This window comes from Labrus bergylta, chromosome 3 (genome assembly GCF_963930695.1).
Source record: "Labrus bergylta chromosome 3, fLabBer1.1, whole genome shotgun sequence".
Classification (NCBI taxonomy): domain Eukaryota; kingdom Metazoa; phylum Chordata; class Actinopteri; order Labriformes; family Labridae; genus Labrus; species Labrus bergylta.
Genome location: NC_089197.1, coordinates 31,700,109 through 31,718,328, shown reverse-complemented (window position 1 = coordinate 31,718,328; position 18,220 = coordinate 31,700,109). Strand labels below are relative to the sequence as shown.

Genomic DNA, 18,220 nt, shown 5'->3' with positions numbered 1-18,220 from the left:
ATATTTAAATAGTGGAACAATCCTTTAATGAACACTGCTTCAGAAACACCACTCATAATCTCATCACTAGGGTCAACAATAAGTTCTGCATGTCCCTTCTCCCCCACCGAACAAAGTGCTCTTAAATCGTTGCAGTCATAGAAATACAAATGTCGTTGTGTCCTTTCACCTGCTCAAGTGTCAGGTGGTCTGGAGGGTCACATGTTTGCATCTGTTGTGAGATCTCAAAGCTTTATTCAAATCGTCAAGATGACCTACTTCTCCTCTTCCACATAGACACTCCGCTAAAATCCATAAATTAAGGAAATTAACTGATGGGGCCCGGGGCCACTTTGTAAGCTATTTAAATCTTTAAATTTACAACATCCCTGCATACTTCATGTAATTGAACTCACTCCGGGCTTGTTTCCTTTAATGAGAAAAAAAATCCAGTTTCCCCTCCGGTTTTGTACCTCTGGAAACAACAAATCTGAGCCAGAGGGGACGATGGGAGCGCTGAGAGGCGCGCGCAGGGCTGTCTAATTATGAGGAAGAGTTGGCTTCAAGGAGAGACGCATCCTCACACTCCTACCAGTCCTACTGTCAGATCACAAGCAGAAATGTTTCATTTTCAGTTTAAATACGTTTTATATTATTTTTACTTCATGCAGACAGGAGCCGCAGGGAGTTTTTTTATAACTTCTCAAAGACAATGTAGCTATCACAGTTGTGTTATGCTGATACCAGAAAAAAATAAAGATAATTTAAGTGTTGATATCAGTAAGAAATTATATTTTCTTCCTGTGGTAAATTAAAAAAAAGGTTCCTTAAGTAAGTATCTTTAGTGGACCAATAATAAGTTCCACTGGTTGGCGCCAAATATCAAGGAACGAACCTCCACCTCTGTTAGGATGCTCTTACAGAGTAATTACTGAGCTCAATGTTGCATCAATTATTCACAGTTATTTACCCGCAAAAAAACAAACATGCAAATAAATAAATAATCAAGACTTTGGTGCGAGCACCTGCTTGACTCTTCACTTCCTTTTCTCTAAGCACAAAACAGGCGCACCACTTCAGCGTCTCATCACTTTGCATTGTGTCTTCATATGTTGAAAAAATAACAATGATCAGCCCAAATCTTATCCCCCCCCCCCAAAAAAAGAAAAAAGTCTGGAGGCTTTCTGCTTTTACTGAGAGTGAGGGTGGAAAGGAGGCAGGGGAGGGGGAGGGGGGGTTGTTCTGGGCAGATATCTCCATCTAAGCCCTGCGCTATAATTGAAATGGCGCATTTGGCTGCAGGCAGGTTGTGAGGGCGCTTTCTGCAGCAGCATGCATGCATGTCCATAGACGTCATTTGATTTTAATGGCCTGCAGGAAATTTGGCGTTACAACTCCAGACATTAAGGCAAAGAGAGGGAGAGACAGAGGGAGAGACAGAGGGAGCGGGGACACTGGGGGAAAATCACCGCATGAAAAAAAGATATTGGTTCAAGGATATCTCTTCACTTCCAACATATTTTTCCTGCTGGGACTTTATCAACAAGTTACTACGCCTTTCTTGCATGTTGCCTGAGTGAAGGACTATGGCAGCTCGCCTGGTTTTAAACTTTACATTCAGACTGGAGATGGGGATGGAAATGTATGCCTACTAGCTGGAACTGCCTGGGGAGCTGTTACATCAGACGAAGTGACAATGATTAAAATCTGCTTTTTGCTGCTCTAAATCTATTGAGCGATTATCAGCTGCCGGTTAGGTTTCCGTCCCCCCCTCTAAATCACAACTTCATTACGATCTACTTTTGCCGGCAAAAGAAAAATAAGTTATTAAATCTGTACAGTCATAATTTCGGGAGTAGAAGGGTATCACGTTTTCTTCCTTGAGAAAATTGCCTGGGCGAGAGAGTGGAGTTGAGCTAATTGTAGCCTAATCCCTGGCCCAGAGGCGCTTGGGCAGCCCGGAGCGAGAATTTTCTTTTTTAGCTCTGCTCTGTTATTTAGAGACGGATTATTGGCTTTCTTCTTCTCATAACAAACCACAGGGGCAGTTTCATTTAGGCAAAAAAAGCAGACAAGAAGCCGAAATACGAAGCAGGATTCCAACAAGAGCGCACATTTTACGCGTATCCAAATAAGAGCAAAGAAGGGGAAGGAGATCATCTCATCTATGTACAAGGTAAGGACGCTTCCTGTGCGCTTTGGTACAAAGAAGCTTGCTGAGGACAGGTCGAGGCAGCCTTGCAATAGAGCCTTTAAAGCCACAGAGACTCTTTGCAAGCAGTCCATCCCGGCCGCAGCCTAGTAGTGTCTTTTAAAAGCAGTTTAGTACAGGATACAGAGGAGAGACTTGGCTTCACTGTACGGCTGTGTAGGTTCGTGCTGGAGCTGGATGCTGTAGTTGTACCACAAACTCGGGGAGAAAATATTTAAGATTTTCGGGGGTTACGCGGACAGCAGCAGCTGGGACTGATCCGGCACGGATTTCCTCTGGACTCCCTACAATGTTTGAAACGGTAGGGTGCTCAAATTAACATTTCAGAATGATTTATTTTTTTACGCACAGATATCGCAGGCTCAATCTGGGCAGTTTTTCTCTGAGTGTAGTCGAACTGGTGCCGACGAGTATCGTGAAAACAGCTCAACACAAAGTAGGGATTTTCCCCTGAACTGGACAAACACATGTGTGGGATGAATATCTAGAGGATGGTGAATTCAGCTACATGTGTCGGGGGTTATGCTTTTAATTGCAGCGCTGGAGTAAGACGCCATATTGAGCGTTTTGTAGAATTAAAGGCAGAGCAAAGGCTTGTAGTGGTCGTGAGCAGAATATAGGACCAGCTTGTTTTCTGTAAAACATTTTTCTATGTATTGCTATTCTGATTTCGAGTTTATCAGGGTCATTTTACGACAATGTCGTGTGCTTGGAGTCGGCTACAACACTTTAGCAGGGTCAGGTGAAGGAGGCTGGAACACGGCAGATCTAAGGAGAAAGTTAATGTCTCTACAGCGGCTGTGGTTTTGTAAAGGAATTCATTATATGTGGTGTGTTTGTGTGTGTGTGTGTGTGTGTGTGTGTGTGTGTGTGTGTGTGTGTGTGTGTGTGTGTGTGTGTGTGTGTGTATGTGTGCGTGTGCGTGTATGTGTTCGTGTGTGTGCTCGTGTGTGTGTAGAGAGGAGGGGGGATACGGATTAAAAGAGAAAGAAGGTTGAAATTATTGTGAATGATTAAAACATTGAAATTCATTTTGGAAATGGGAGATTAATGAGTCTTCTTTTTTTTCCATGCGTACACCGCGTACAACTTAATTTAATGAGTTAATTGATGTGTGTGTGTGTGTGTGTGTGTGTGTGCGTGCGTGCGTGCGTGTGCGTGCGTGTGTGTGTGTGTGTGTGTGTGTCACTGGGACATCTCTGAATGAACCCCAAACTTCTTAAATCCCTCCAAGTTTGTTTTTTTCTCTTCTTTCCTGGGATTTGAAATGTAATCCCGTCCTGCTGTAATCGTATTAAACGAACACGATACTGCTGTGAGGCGGGAAACACCGTGTGAAAAAAAAAACCTCGTGTCTCTCTTTGTACCCGGCAGCACTTTCTCTCAGGGCCCCCAGCAACTGATCCGCGCATTCCAAGTGACCTTTAGTTCACCGGCTCGCACAGTGAAACGGCATTATATGTGCCAAAGTAAACTGATCAATAGTTATTATTTACTGAACAGTGCTGTGGTTTATTCCTCATCTCTTGTAAACACATGCACTTGAACGTAAAGCTCCAGTCGTTATTCTAATCTTAAAGGTATGATCCCAGGACGTCAAATATAGATGCTTAATCGTTAGAAAAAATACCAAAGGGTTCATTTGTTCGACTAATATTATCTTCACTTCTTCTTCTATTATTAACTGAGAACAGTCAGTCACGTCACAGCGTGGCCAGTCTGATGTGAGGAGGTTCACCTGCAAGCTGTTGGCAAACAAATTACGCACCAGTGAGTTGATGGTTTTACGCGTCCTCATGCTCTTCCATGGAGCTGTGCGGAATCTAATGGTGGTGTGTCGAAGTGGATTAAAAACAAATATATATTCTGTAACATTTTAGCTGCTAATCAAAGTGAGCTGCGTGTTGACCTCAGACTGCACCGCGACGCTCACACATCTCTAAACTTCCGGAGTCCCGTTTACTCACAGTCCTGACCTTTCAGTACGCGATGCTTTCGTTTTATTGTACATTTAAGAACATACATTATCATTATGATATTGATCAACATAACGACGGGGGTCCTTCGTCGTTGTGTTTTGACGCACATTTTAATAAAATCATTTTTTGTGTCATGGCCTGTACAAAAACTGCAGTCAACTGTCAGTAGTTAATCTTGGTTTGTGAGGGATGTATGTGAAAAGTTGCCCCTCTTCTTCTTCTTCTTCTTCTTCTTCTTCTCCGTTTTGCCTTGCTCTCAGATTGGTGCTCGGTGTGTCTGGGCGCATCACATCTAACACATAAGGCGACCTTTAATTAGAATAATGCAGCAGCAGTTTGTTTTATTCCCCTGGAGGCTGACACCTAGCATCCCCCCCTCTTTCTCTGTCTTTCTATCTGTCCATCTCTCCCTCTCTCACTCCTCCTCCTCCTCCTCTCTCTCTCTCTCTCTCTCCTCTCTCTCCCTATGTCTCTCTCTCTCTAATAAGCATCCTCCTATCCTCGCCTCCGGTGCTGCATGAAAAGATGCAAACATACTTAATTAGAGCGGTGGCAATAATTTCCAGGCTAAATATGCGACCAGACAGACATGGAAGTGATCTGATAGCACTCAGAGAGGAAACTACCTGCTCCCCTGTGTAGGATCACTCTGTGTTTTTATATATATATATACACTACATATCCTTTCTTTTTTTCTTTTTTTATTTCCATGGCTTTTCTTTACACCTGCTTTCAGGAGGGAAGAAGCATGTCACGGCTGTCACTGACCCGGTCCCCGGTCTCTCCCCTGGCCGCTCAGGGGATCCCTCTGCCGGCTCAGCTGACCAAGTCGAACGCTCCGGTGCACATCGATGTCGGGGGACACATGTACACCAGCAGCCTGGCGACCCTTACCAAGTGCCCAGACTCAAGGTAAGACTTGATCTGTTACGTCTTATTGCTGCCGTTAGTTTGTCATTGTCCTATTAGTATTCAATAAATAAAGAAATACTTTACGATTTACATCGTTTTTTGATCACATTTGGAAAAACCACACATTAACTAGGTCTCTTATTAAAGTGTCAAATCCCTTTAAATCGTCAATCATATCTTAATTTAATAACTTAATATAATATTTGCGTCATTAAATCAATGTTTTCATTCTTTGACTGGTGCTTTCTTAATTGGATTTATGCTGTGAACAAGTCTTTTAGTTGACTGGCATCAGGACAAACTCCAATGTAACTTCCATAATGACAATTACTGATATCTTTTCAAACCATGAGGGGACATTTGTCACCAATCACCATTATTATTATTATTATTATTGTTATTATTATTGGACTCTTCTAGATTTAAAATGATGCATTTGATTGTTTTGTTTGTTCCTCTGTTTAATTGTTGAACAAATACCTCCAGGGCGTTCATTTTTTATCTCCTTTCACACAGTGTTGATATTTGAGAATTCAGCTGCTGTCAAGTTGGCAACTACTGTGTGCCGTCACTCGGTGATTTTAGTGTTGGTGTGATTAACACATCGCTCACACATTTCTGCATGCACTACACCCACTTTCACTGTCTTTCTCTCTGGTTAGTGGATCAGAGTGCTGTGAGGAAACCTTGGAGGAGAAACGATGAAGTAAATGTCTCTAAATAACTAGTTTATTGATGCAGCATGTATTGATTTTCTGGATTATTTCATCCTTATTATAGTATTTATTTGGAATTAAATACAGTTTTTTTTTAAAGGATATATGTATTTAAAAAAAATCTTTTCATATGGTACATTCCTTTTGACATCAAGGGTTGTTATTTTAAGTTTTCAAAAAGCCAGAGAGACTAAAATGAGACTCATATTTACAGTCAAACTTTAAATGAGATAACAGAGACTCCTGCTCTCTCTCTCTCTCTCTCTCTCTCTCTCTCTCTCTTTTTCTCTCACTCTCTGTTATCTGATTCTCACACGCAGAGCAAACGGGTATTTTTTGTTGTTGTGCGTCCTTTTGTAAGTTTTAGTCATGATGATTCAGATTGTGTAAGAGCTGTTTTTATTTAATCCACCCTCCCACTTTATTCACGTTTTTAGCTCCATCCACAAACAGGGTGACCCCAGTGGATGGAGCTGGGGGGAAAGCAAACACACCTGAGATCAAAATGATATAAAATGATTTTCTCCCATCTCTTTTTTGTGGGCTTTTTTCTCTCAAATGCAGGAGTGTTATTCATAACATTATGCAGCCTTTTGATTGTGCGTTACTGACAGTCTGAGTCCCGTGTGGGCCAAGGTAAACATTCACCAGGTGGTTAGAAAAATCTGGCGAATTGGCTACAGGAAACAATCCACATAATCCCTGGGTAATAAAGTCTTGATATTGTTAGAGTCTGCTGACAGGAAATCCCTGACAGCTCTGCTTTTATTCCTGACTGCAACACGTCATGAGGAAAACAAGACTCATCCAAGACAAGGGCCTGTGACTGTTTACTTTTACTTACTAAGATCCTTTATGTTTTTTCTACACACTGTCATGGCGTCATGTTGGCTTGATACAAGACAAGAATACAGTTATTCTTTAATCAAAAGCGCTCATGTTTTTAAGATCTGATTTTCAAAGTTATTGAAAGCAATTTGTATCTGCTTTAGAGCAAGTTTCAAGATGTTTTTATTTAGAGTGCTGGACTATTTTCTAACAGAAATTCTTATTTCTTGTTTGGGAATTATCTATTGTGTCGCCGTATTTTCTCTGCTGTTGTGCAACAACTACTCACTACAAGGCTGTTATTCATAGGGGGGGACACACAGGGCACCATGTAAATGGAGCACAGAGTCATGTCAGAGCACCAAACAGTGTTTTTACAGTCAGAGTAAAGAGCGGATACCAGTGTGAGTGTTAGTTGGAGTGCTCTCTCCCTCTCCCTCTTTCTCACTCTCTTTCTCTCTTTTTGTTCCTTTCTCACTCTTGATCACACACATACACACACACATGCATACACTCACATGCTCTCTCTCTCTCTCTCTCTCTCTCTCTCTCTCTCTCTCAGCCTCCTCAGTGTACAGTTGGCCTCGGGGCTCCACTTTCTGCTGGAGCCAGTGTTAGGAGGGGCCCTTTTGTGTGAATTAGGATAATGGCTGACAGCAGAAAGCAAAACAATTACTCTGGCATCGCCACATACGTTGCGTTTAAGCCACTTCCGTTCTTAGCAGGACACGCTGGCAATACAGGGGAAAAGGTGACGGCTAAAAAGAGCAGGGTTAAAGAGTTTAAAGTTGATGATTACTTTTAATAGATTGTCTGCTAAATAATGCAACGTGCCAAGAGAAAGTTAGTCTAGTAACTAATGTGTGGTGATTCATCTTCCTCTGCACGGGCCATATTAAGGGACAGGGGTCATGAAACTTTGATGCGCACTCTGTGTGGCTCTCGCAGAGGACAGTGGGAGCAGTCACTTGAACAGAAGCTGAGGAAATTAGGGGGAAATGTTCCACAGACAAGGAAACTATTTTGAAAGGACCACTGGACATTTTTCTCTTTGACATCGAGCTTTCTGTGTCCAGAAAACGATTGATCTCCACTGGCTTCATGCACTCTCTTTTAGTAGTCCTCTTCATCTAAAAGCTTCCTTTTCTACAAGCTGAATCTTTTACGATGTGTACGTTTCAGAAAGCGGTCTATTGCCGTATACTGTATTTCCAGTCTTTAATTAGGTCTTTCAAACTGCTGTAAACATGGTCTCAATTCATTCTTTGGACTGTTAACCCTTTCAAAGAACATTTTTTCTAATTTTTTCATTGGCATGCATTATTAAGAAAGACTGTAAGGCCACATTCATGTTTGAGGCCTCATTTATTGAAGGGCTATAACAAAACCTGGAGGATATCAGCTCAAACAAGAAGGATGTTTTTGCTCTGTTCTTCAGTAAAGTATAGCATTTAGCAATACAAATAAATGTCTGATGATCAGATCATGAAAATCAACATACATCTTAAACACAATGTCAATATACGTTTGTAATTCTTTAGACCACTAGAGTTTGTAGTTTGTGCTATGACTGGATTTGAACAAGTAAGCGAGGCTACATGGCACCAGAAATCTGCATAATGTAATTCAAAATCAGCTGTTTGATAAGACTTTTAGTTTTAATCACTTCACATGAAATAATAATGAGCATTAATTGTTACTCCTGTGCAGAATAATTCACACTATACAGCTCAACATGAAGAGGATAACTGCTGAAACACTGTGATTATTAGCTCTTCAGATTGTGAGTGTAAGAGCGGAGATGTTTGGTTAAAGCATCATAAACAAACATCATGTAGGTCTGCAGCTAAATATTACTTTGGTGCTTGATTAATCTGCAGACTATTTTGTAGGACTAGTAGATTTATTGTTTAGTCTATAAAATGTCAGAAAGTTGTCAAAAGAAAATACTCGCCTTAAAGTGACGTCTTCATTAGGGCCTGACCGATATGGGATTTCTGGGGCCGATACCAATATTGTATTAGGAAGATAAAAAAAAAATCAGATACCGATAAATTGGTTGATAACTATCTTTGATCTATGTTCGATCTGTAGAGATAGATATGGATATAAACCTTTGATGCATTTATCTTTCAAATGCAGTTATCCAACACTTGAAGAAAAGATATACAATGAAGGCAAGATGGCCACTCAACCGGAAAGTAAAATCGTCCGATTAATTGGTTGGGCTTTTAGTCTTCATTTTGCCTTCTTTGTCCAAAAAACAAAAGTCAGAGACTAATCACTCACAAGATGACAAATCTTTACTTTCAAAAGGCTGGAACAGGCAAATATGTGAGAGTTTCTGCTTGAGAAATCAGCAATACAATTCATCGGTTACTGAAATATGAGGAGATTAAATGTTCTCTTATCAATTCATCCTTTATTTGTTTAATTGCTGCAACCTTGTGAACTAAAGCTTTATGAGAGCAGCATGATTTTTTATTCCTACCCCCTGATTTAGAATGAAATGAGGAAATGTGCTAAGAGTTCGACAGAAACTTGATCCATCCTTGACTAAAATATCATTATTTTTTGACAATATTAAACTTTGGTCTAATAGTCTTTGGAGCAGATTTTGACAACTGTCAGTTCAAATATCCTCAGCAGATCTCAGTCAATCAGAGTCAGGCACAGTATAGAGAACAAGGGTTTTGACTTCAGCCTCCCCCTTACAAGCCTGTGTTTGTTCCACTTTGAAGTAACCGGCTGTGTGTCCTGTGTTCATCAGGCCACCATCAGTGTTAGATCTGTCTCATAGAATCAGAGATACCTGTGCTGCGTCCCCCCTCCCTCTAACACGTATCTCCAGCAGCTGAGAGTAGCTGCTGCCAGATATTGCGCACCTACCCTACCCCGCTGCCTGCCCTCACTTGGCACGGCTGTGGTGGGAGATCTGAGCTGCTGCTGTCCTCGATAACCTCCCACACCCACCACCTCCCCCTCACCCTCCCTGACTCTTTCTACATGTCTTTCTGTGTAGCTCTGTCATGGCTTTTTTTTTTCTCCCACTCTCTTCACCTCTTTCTGTCTTCCACTCATATTCTGTTTATTTCTTTTTTTTGTACTTCTCTTCAGTTTTTCTCTTCTTTCTTTTCCCTATATCTTTGCCTTTAGCTCTCTCTTTCTCTTTGTCTTTTGGCATGTCTGTTTATGTGTCTTTTTTTTTAATTTTTCACATCCCCCCCCCCCACACACACACACACACACACAGCCCTTTTCCTCTCCCTACCTGTTAAAAACACCCCCACCCCTCCAATTCAGGGATTCAACAGAAAGTGAAAAAAGAAAATGAGTAGACCAACAGAGAAAGAGAGAGAGAGAGAGAGAGAGAGAGAGAGAGAGTGAAGGGAGTAGGGGAGAGGGAAAGAAAAAGAAAAACAGGCAGCATTTTAATTGCTTTTTAAAAAAGTGGAGATGAAAAACAGAGTTAGCCTGGAGGGGTATGGTGAAATTCTAGCTGGAAGAATTGCAAGACCATATGAGAAAGGAACACCTCGGGCAAAACAGGGAGATGAGTATTGGTTTTTTATAAAGCATTTTGCATCGATTTCCAGAGAGAAAGCGAGTAAGGGAGAAGGATGGAGACAGGGAGAGAAAGAAAGAAAAAGAGGAAGAAAGAAAAAGAAAGAAGGAAAGAAAGGAAGAGAGGAAGGATGGCAGGAGGCGAGGGAGGGAGAGCCATCTTTGCTCTGCTTCTTCACACAGTCAAGTCAAAGAAAAAGAAACAGAGTGGATTTGACATGATAGCTTCAGTGTGTTGAGCCGACACATCGGGGTCAGGAGATACCTGATACAAGCGTTAAATACAAGCTCACACACTTTTTTTTTACAAAGAACAATGTTGTAATAGTAAATCCAGTAAAAATGAGTCTGTGTGTGAAGCTGCTCCTGCTGTTTGTTCACTGACATTCCCTCTGCGGCTCCCTTACTCTGCCTTCAAATAGAGTTTGACAACGCCGGTGCTCAGGCAGAGCTGGGAGTATGAGCGTGTTGGTTTGCAAATAGGTTTTCCAATTTTCTTTGTCATACAACTCTGTTAGCTGGCATGGAAGCTGTTACGTGATTAAAGAGTTGATTACATTGAAACGACGAGGAAAGCAGCAGTGCAGCATCCTACTAAGAGATGTTAAAGTCAAACCTTTAAGCAGTTGTTTGGCAACAGATTCATGAAGTAAATCATAACTCATAGCTAATAGACACACTTCACCTGTCATTCAATATACTAAAAAACCTTTTTTCAATAATTGCAGAGGGTTTGTTAAGCATGTGCAAATGAACAAACAGACGAAGACAAGGTGCCTAGATGAGATTATTATACCAGAGATATATAAGAGAGAGAGAGAGAGAGAGGGACCTGCAGGTAAAACTTTCAGGAAAACCGCAAAGAGACAAAGGGAAAATGAATATCTGTCCAAGGATGTCTGGAGGCGTACCTCCATCGCGGTGTGATGAAAGTTTAAAGATAACAGCAATTTTCACTCTTTGCCTTGATGAGCCCCTGTAGCCAACTTCAACCAAGACCCCCTCAATCTTACAGTGCACTTGTGGAAGAGGTTAAACTTGGGACAAACTTGTGTCTCATAAATATGCAAAAGATGTGTCAGTATTTGATAAAAACTTTAAATATATATATGTAATTACGTTTTGAAATGAATGAACAAGTTTCTTAATAGGGACGTATTGTTGATGTAATTTAGGGTAATGTGACTTTTAATTCATTCAGTTGTAGTTCTCTCTTTAAGATGTTTCTTAAATCTTTTCATTTGAGCCACATGACTCGTTAAATTCTACTGCACCAAACCACCGTCAGAGTGCGCCATGTTTTCTTTAAGAACTGGAATGGTCCCTGATAACACATCACATTTGAATTTTCACATCCACTCTGGTTGTCCAAATTCAGCCAAAAATGTCATAGGAAAAAGAATGATGGATTGCTTCAGAGTAAAAATCAAATGGGTGTAGTTTTGGAAGGACAATACCAGATAAGATGTATTAAAGTCCAAGCACAATGATTGGCAGAGTTATGTGGTAAGATTGTGTTTAGAAATAGAGAGTACAGAGCATTGCTGTAGGAATAATCACTTACTGTAACTCTGCATTAAGTATGGCATACGTTTGGGATGCAGCTGTCCAAACCCCTGCCACATTCAGAACAAAAAAAAAATCAAATAAAAGTAAAACACTTTCTCCAGATGTCCTCCTCACATTAGTATGTAGCCCTCCATCGTTTCCTACCTCTGTTTCATTTCCAGCCCTCTGACAGATGGAATAATAGAGCTGTAATGCTACATTCATGCCATTAATTTCTGTAAGTACAAGCAGTGAGCGTGTGTGTTGTTATAATCTTTCTGCAGAAGGGACACTTCAAACAAGTCTGGAATGGAGGAACGGTGCCTAAAGCCCCTTGTTTCAACCTGGGATGCTAATGCATTTCAAGCTTAGTGCTAATAAAATTGAAAAATAAATGGAGGGTAATTGTTTCATGCATTTGAAGGGAGCTGGCTCATTCCATTTTCTCTATGTGTGTGTTTGTGTGTGCGGCTGGCTGCGTGCGTGCCTGTTTGTGTGTGTGTATTTCAATTTTCAGAATCAGTCGTCTGTTCAATGGCACCGAGCCCATCGTGTTGGACAGCTTGAAGCAGCACTACTTCATAGATCGGGACGGCGAGATATTCCGCTACATTCTCAGTTTCCTCAGGACCAGCAAATTGCTCCTTCCAGATGACTTCAAGGTACATATCCACAACACAACATACTGTATTGTGTGTACTTGTGTGCACCATCACCTCGCACAGTTTGAGCAACATCGCAGCATAAAGAAAGCTTGAGTACATAAACCCATCTGTGCTGAGACACAGTGGTGTTGTGTGAAATTCTTGATTTTTTCTCATGATAATACAGCAAAGTGTGAACATGTTTGTGTTTATTCAGGTTTTTCTGTGCTCTCAGGGGGTGGATGTTCACAACAGAGTTATTTTTTCACAATGCCTCATGTAGATCCTCCTCCTCCCACTCAACACATTAATTACCTGTAATGTAGGCATAAGAAGTAATTAGGAAACTTAGAAATATGGAACAGACTCGGTTGGAGTTTACTGTGGTGTGGAGGTAAAATGCTAACAGGCTAATTTAGCATGGCCTTGTGATGTGTTCCCCCAAAGCCCTGTGCTGTTGTTTATTGGTTCGTCTTTTATACCCAGCGGTTTCTACAGGTGAAATACCACAATATCTTGAGACCAGATCCCACTCAAAATAGTCACTGACGTCACATTTATTCCATTTTACCAGGCTGCACACTCCTGCCTCCTAGTGCTGTCAGTCTTGGTATGACTATAAAGTCAGTGTAAGGCAATAACATATGTGTTTTTTAAGTTTGCCATGCAGAGGACCGTGTTATTAACCACCAGGCCACATTTCTGTAATGAAAGAAATGGCTAAGAATATCAAATTCAGCTTCAAAATCATGAAGTAGTGATCTTTGCTCTGGAAGGCTGTTGGTGTGTCTGTTTATTTTCCAAAAACCAAGCCTCTCTCAACAGACAGAAACTCCTGCTACCTGCTCCAGTGGAGGGTGGACATGTCCAGCACTACTTGTTTGAGCTTCCAAAGACACGGACCTCGGCATCCTGAGGGAATTTGAGTAAACAGACCGAGTAGTTACCCCAAATTTTAGCATCCTTTTTTCCTGAAATCTCTTTTCAACAAAATAATATTTAATTGTTATTTTTTTTATTCAAGTTTATATGCATTAAAATTACATGAGGAATATGTTGGTCCAGTCATGGAGCAACATGGAGAGTATATTTTTCATTCTGTCCACCTCAGAACACGAGTTCAGTATCTTCTTTCCTTGTAGCTCTGGTTTGGTCTCCTCCACAGTAGCTGCAGGTTTCACTCTGTTCCTCTGAAGTCATTAACAGTGTCAGTCTGACATTTGTTTTCTGTTTAATGGCATTGTAACTGAAAAATGAGCCTGGAAAGAGTAACTCAGAACATCAGAGTTGCTGCAGCCATTCAACCAAAACAATGAAGTTGAAGGTAGCTAAAGGGCTATGAGGAACTGCAGAACCATGTGATAAAGGTCTGAACCAATCAACAGGTTTTAATCTTGTCTCATAGAAATAGAAAAATGTCATCATTTGTTAAATTACATGCAGGCAGCACACAAACCTTTTCAAAGCGTTTTCAAAGTCAAATAGGTTTTTTTTTAGTGGGGTTTCCGTGATTCCTTTATTAAGTCTGGTATTGAGATATAAATAGTCTTAAAACGAACAGAGGACTACCAACGAGGAGGTTGGAGTTCAGTTCCCATTTTAGACCAAACTGTGCACTTTGCAATGTCAATTGTTTCCAATGTTCCAACACACATTTCAACATATTTTGTGCCACTACTACCTTGTAATCAAGTGTAATTTCGTTTTCTGCGAGACAATGTTGGAACATCTCTTTTTGTTCGTCACTCAGAGCAGACCTCTTTCATACAATAGTTAATCCATTGTTGAAATAAAAATATTGATTAGTGCAGCTTTAAACCAAACCGTGCAGGGTTAGTCACACGCCACAGAAGTGTCCACACAACTCGAGTGGCTTTGTCAAAATCATTATAAATTCTGCCTCCAGCTCCATCCTGTTCAAGGTTTTTATTCAGTGCTGCTGCTGCTTCCTAGGTGTATTCTATTCTTCACTTCTTCTCCGCCTTAACTTGCGTGACCTTTCCACCGGGCTGCCGCTTGTTCATCATTCTTCTACAAGGGAACAAGGCGAGGCCGAGCCACACAGAGCCGCAGGCTAACTCTCCAGGCCTCACGGATAGTCTGAACAAGAGCCAAACCTCAGACAACAGAACACAACATGAAAGCCCTGCATATTTTCAGCAAATGATGGCCTGACTCAGTAGCGATTAGTTTTCCCCTTCTTATTCATCCTTTTCCCTCCCTCTCTGTGAAGTCTTGACAGTCCAATCAGGCACAGTGGTTGAAGAAAATGCATTGGACCTCATTGTTTCAACCCATTACGATCCCCTCGTATAAGCCCGTGTTGATCTGCATACCTTTCAATTTGCGTGAAGCCGGAGAGAAAAAAATGCAAATAGTGCGAGGCGGAATTGAGCATGTCCTTATCTGAACACAATCAGGCTTGCCGTCGCCAGAGGGCTGGCTCTGTTCTGCTGCTGGCAGCCACGGCGCTGTGTGTTTTGTTAAATCAATGTGAAAGTCTGAGCAGAATAGGAAAAAGAAAATTTTCAGCCTACATCAGTGGAACAAAATATTCACTATTAATATCCTCCCTCATCTCATTATTCAAACCACAATTAATCACAAGAGTGTAAGCAATGCTCAGTCATATCGAGGGCATGGTTATAAACCGTTAAGAGTGAGTGCTTTCTGGCACGCTGTATTCAGGCTTTTATTGCACTTTAAATCAATAATGCTTTGTGTTACTTTTGGTATCACATCTTTTAAAAAATAATAGGAAAGAGCGTTTGCTTTTATTTTTTGTTGATGCTGTTATATAGTTTGTAGCAGGTTGGGTTTTTTTTTTGTTTTTTGTCAGTGGCATGTCTACTTGTGTGGCTTTCCTCATTTTTTGTCCAAAACATACGGTTCTTTATCAGTTCTCCAACTCCCTCTTAGTGACAGTTTCTATCATTTTCCTCCTCTTCTTCTCTTTCTCTGCCGCCCTCTCCGTCTCTCCCTCCCTCTGTCCTTCCCTGAGATGTTGCCTTGCCGGTGGGCGATCAGGTCGGATCATTATTTTGAAGCTCAAACGGGCTGTCTGGACACAGGATTGGGGGATGAATTGTCTCGTAAGAGCTGGCAGCGGTAGCAGCAGCTCCAGCAGCCAGGACGGAGCTGCTGGCCCCCGTCTCCCTCTCATCCTCACCTTAGTGCTTAGGATTACTCTGTTGTTTTGTGCGTTGCTCAGGATGACTAAAGTGCCTCGCAGACAGACCCCTGTTAAAAACATATCCATCCATGGCTTCAGACCTGTGAAGGATGAGGAGCTACACTTTGATACAGAGAGCCGCCTGGAGGAGAGCGTCTCAGTATGAGTTTTGTCAGCTGCAGCAAGAGGGCCGGGAGAGAAAAAGACAGGGAGAAAGGAAGAGAAAAAGGGAAAAAAAAGGACCCACTCCCTCCCTTTTTTCGCATTCTGAAATCTTAAATATTAGACCGTCAGCTTAAGATGTTTAGCGTCAACACTCGTCCAGATAGAGTTGTTTTTGGGTGTCGTTCTCTCCCCTCAGATGAAGGCACAGCTTAGACGATGGAGGTTAGGCTTTGCAAGGCTAAAGAGTCTGACAAAAGCAGCAGGGTTAATGAATATGCTGTCTGCTGCCATGCTCTGTTTCTATACCCAGCAGTGGTCCTGAGAAGGGAAGAGGAAAAACTATTTTTTTCAGATCCCCGCTTAACAACACCAATGATGCAGACAATACGAAGCATATGTTGTTTCCGCAGCACAAAAACAGAGCGTCTCACCTTTTCAAGGACCTTTAGACTTTTCATTTTTACCAATATGTGCAACCTCTATCTGTTCTAGTAGCTGTTCAAATGTTACACACACTTTTGCGTTGTGTTTTGATAATGTACATTCACTTAAACACATTGTAGCCATTAGCACAGGAACATGGGCATCATGTAACTTTGACTGTCAGTGATGAGAAACTGAGAATGAATGAAACTGTCATTCTACGTCACTGAGAAACTAATCAGAACACAGATTTATTAATGACTAATTGTTTAACAGATATATTTGCTGCATTTAGGTGTTACCTAATTAAATCTTGTTCTAATAGGAGCTTAACATCGGGCCATGAGCCTCATTAACATAAAACTGCCTCCATATGAGGAATACATTAAAATCCTTCCTTGGCTGATGATTGTCCTCATGTTCACTTGCACATATCTTTTCCTCACCTCCTGTCTGCTTCCAATAGCGAAACCTCCGCCTCCCTGTATTTGCAATGGTAGTGGTGAATGATGGTGCCATCTGGTCTTATGGGAAATTAGAGGCAAGAGCGCCGGGGCAAATGGCCCCCAGCAAGCCCTACCCAGGAGGGAGAGGCAGACAATCTGCTGCAGACTGTCTACACACAGGAATGCACCATCCCACTTCACTGGAGCCCCCACTGATGGCCTTTCTGGAGTCGGCTCACTGAAACATGCTAAGGGCTAGCTCAGCTCTGCCAAGAGCTACCGTAGAGGAGAGCTGCAGCATGGCTATGCTTTGTTTATGGAGAGTGTTGTCCTGCTGGTCGGAAGCCATCACTAATCCTGGTTTATTGTTCTTCTGTCTTAAATGTGTTTTACAAGGCAGTGAGATGTCAAACCCTGTGCTGTTTTTGAATTTGTGTTAATCAGATATTCTTTAGTTAACAAGAATAAACAAAAGTTGTTTCTTTTTACATTTATATTACATTTTATTAAGATGTTGTTTTTCCAGATATTATAACCATGTGTGCATAAGAATACATTTGAACAAGTGAGAAGCTTCAGTAACAAGTTTATGGGTCACGACGAGCCCTTTTCTGATGGTTTCTTAAAACAAGGGACACTGCTGTTATCTGCCACACAGAAATTTGTTTCAGAAAAATATCTATAAAACGGTTGGACTATATTTATCACTGTTCCATCAGTTATTTGTTCTCTCATGCTGTAGCGCACTGTTTCACTACAGCAGAGGGGTCAAAGAGCAGAAGCAGCCTGAGCAGTTCTAGTGGAGTAATTAGAGGTTAAGTGTCTTGCTCAAGGACACTTTGTCATTAGTTGCTGTGGGGGAGCTACTAGGATACTCTGTAAACATATCTTCCAGTCTTTTCGTCATAATGTTGCACAGTGCTGTACACTGTAAGTGTGGCGTTTTGTCCGGACGACCTTGGTGATGAACTGTAATGCAGTTAGTCACACATATAGCCAAGAGGACCGTACACACACATGCAAATGAGTTGCACTAATTTCCCCGCTCCTCTGACTGTATAGGACTTCCACCTGCTGTACGAGGAGGCACGCTTTTACCAGCTGACGCCCATGATCAAGGAGCTGGAGCGCTGGAAGCAGGAGCGGGAGCAGCGGCGGATGGCCCAGCCCTGTGACTGCCTGGTTGTTCGTGTCACCCCAGACCTGGGCGAGAGGATCGCCCTGAGCGGGGAAAAGGTGCTCATTGAGGAGATCTTTCCTGAGACCGGAGACGTCATGTGTAACTCAGTCAATGCTGGCTGGAACCAGGACCCAACACACGTCATCCGCTTCCCCCTCAATGGCTACTGCAGACTCAACTCTGTCCAGGTAACAGTCTAGAAATACTTCTCTGTTTGTTTTGTCCTCTCCTACTGTGTGTGGAACTTTTATTATAAACCGCATTATTTCTACATAACACACACTGAACAACAGAGAGAGCCCTTTTAATGAATACATCTATTCATTGATTTAATACATTTTATTTAAGCTGAAATTATATTGCAGAAATATCAATTGAGTGCCAGTTATTATGTGTGCTTGTTAATGGTGGCACCATGATATCAGATTCAAACCAGAGCATTCTCATCAGCA

At 41.6% G+C, this 18,220-nt stretch overlaps 1 protein-coding gene across 3 annotated transcripts in view; it reads left to right on the top strand.

Moving 5' to 3' along the window:
* Positions 1–1,276: 1,276 nt before the first annotated feature.
* LOC109992658 (BTB/POZ domain-containing protein kctd15) overlaps positions 1,277–18,220 on the top strand; it is a 29,848-nt gene continuing 12,904 nt past the window's right edge. Inside the window, exons 1-4 of one of the 3 annotated variants that reach the window (XM_020645477.3) lie at positions 1,277–2,155; positions 4,907–5,082; positions 12,256–12,400; positions 17,651–17,956. In XM_020645477.3, coding sequence (XP_020501133.1) covers positions 2,147–2,155; positions 4,907–5,082; positions 12,256–12,400; positions 17,651–17,956 — 636 coding nt within the window. In that variant the 5' untranslated portion in view covers positions 1,277–2,146. The other 2 variants (XM_020645398.3, XM_020645556.3) reach the window with 2 other exon arrangements.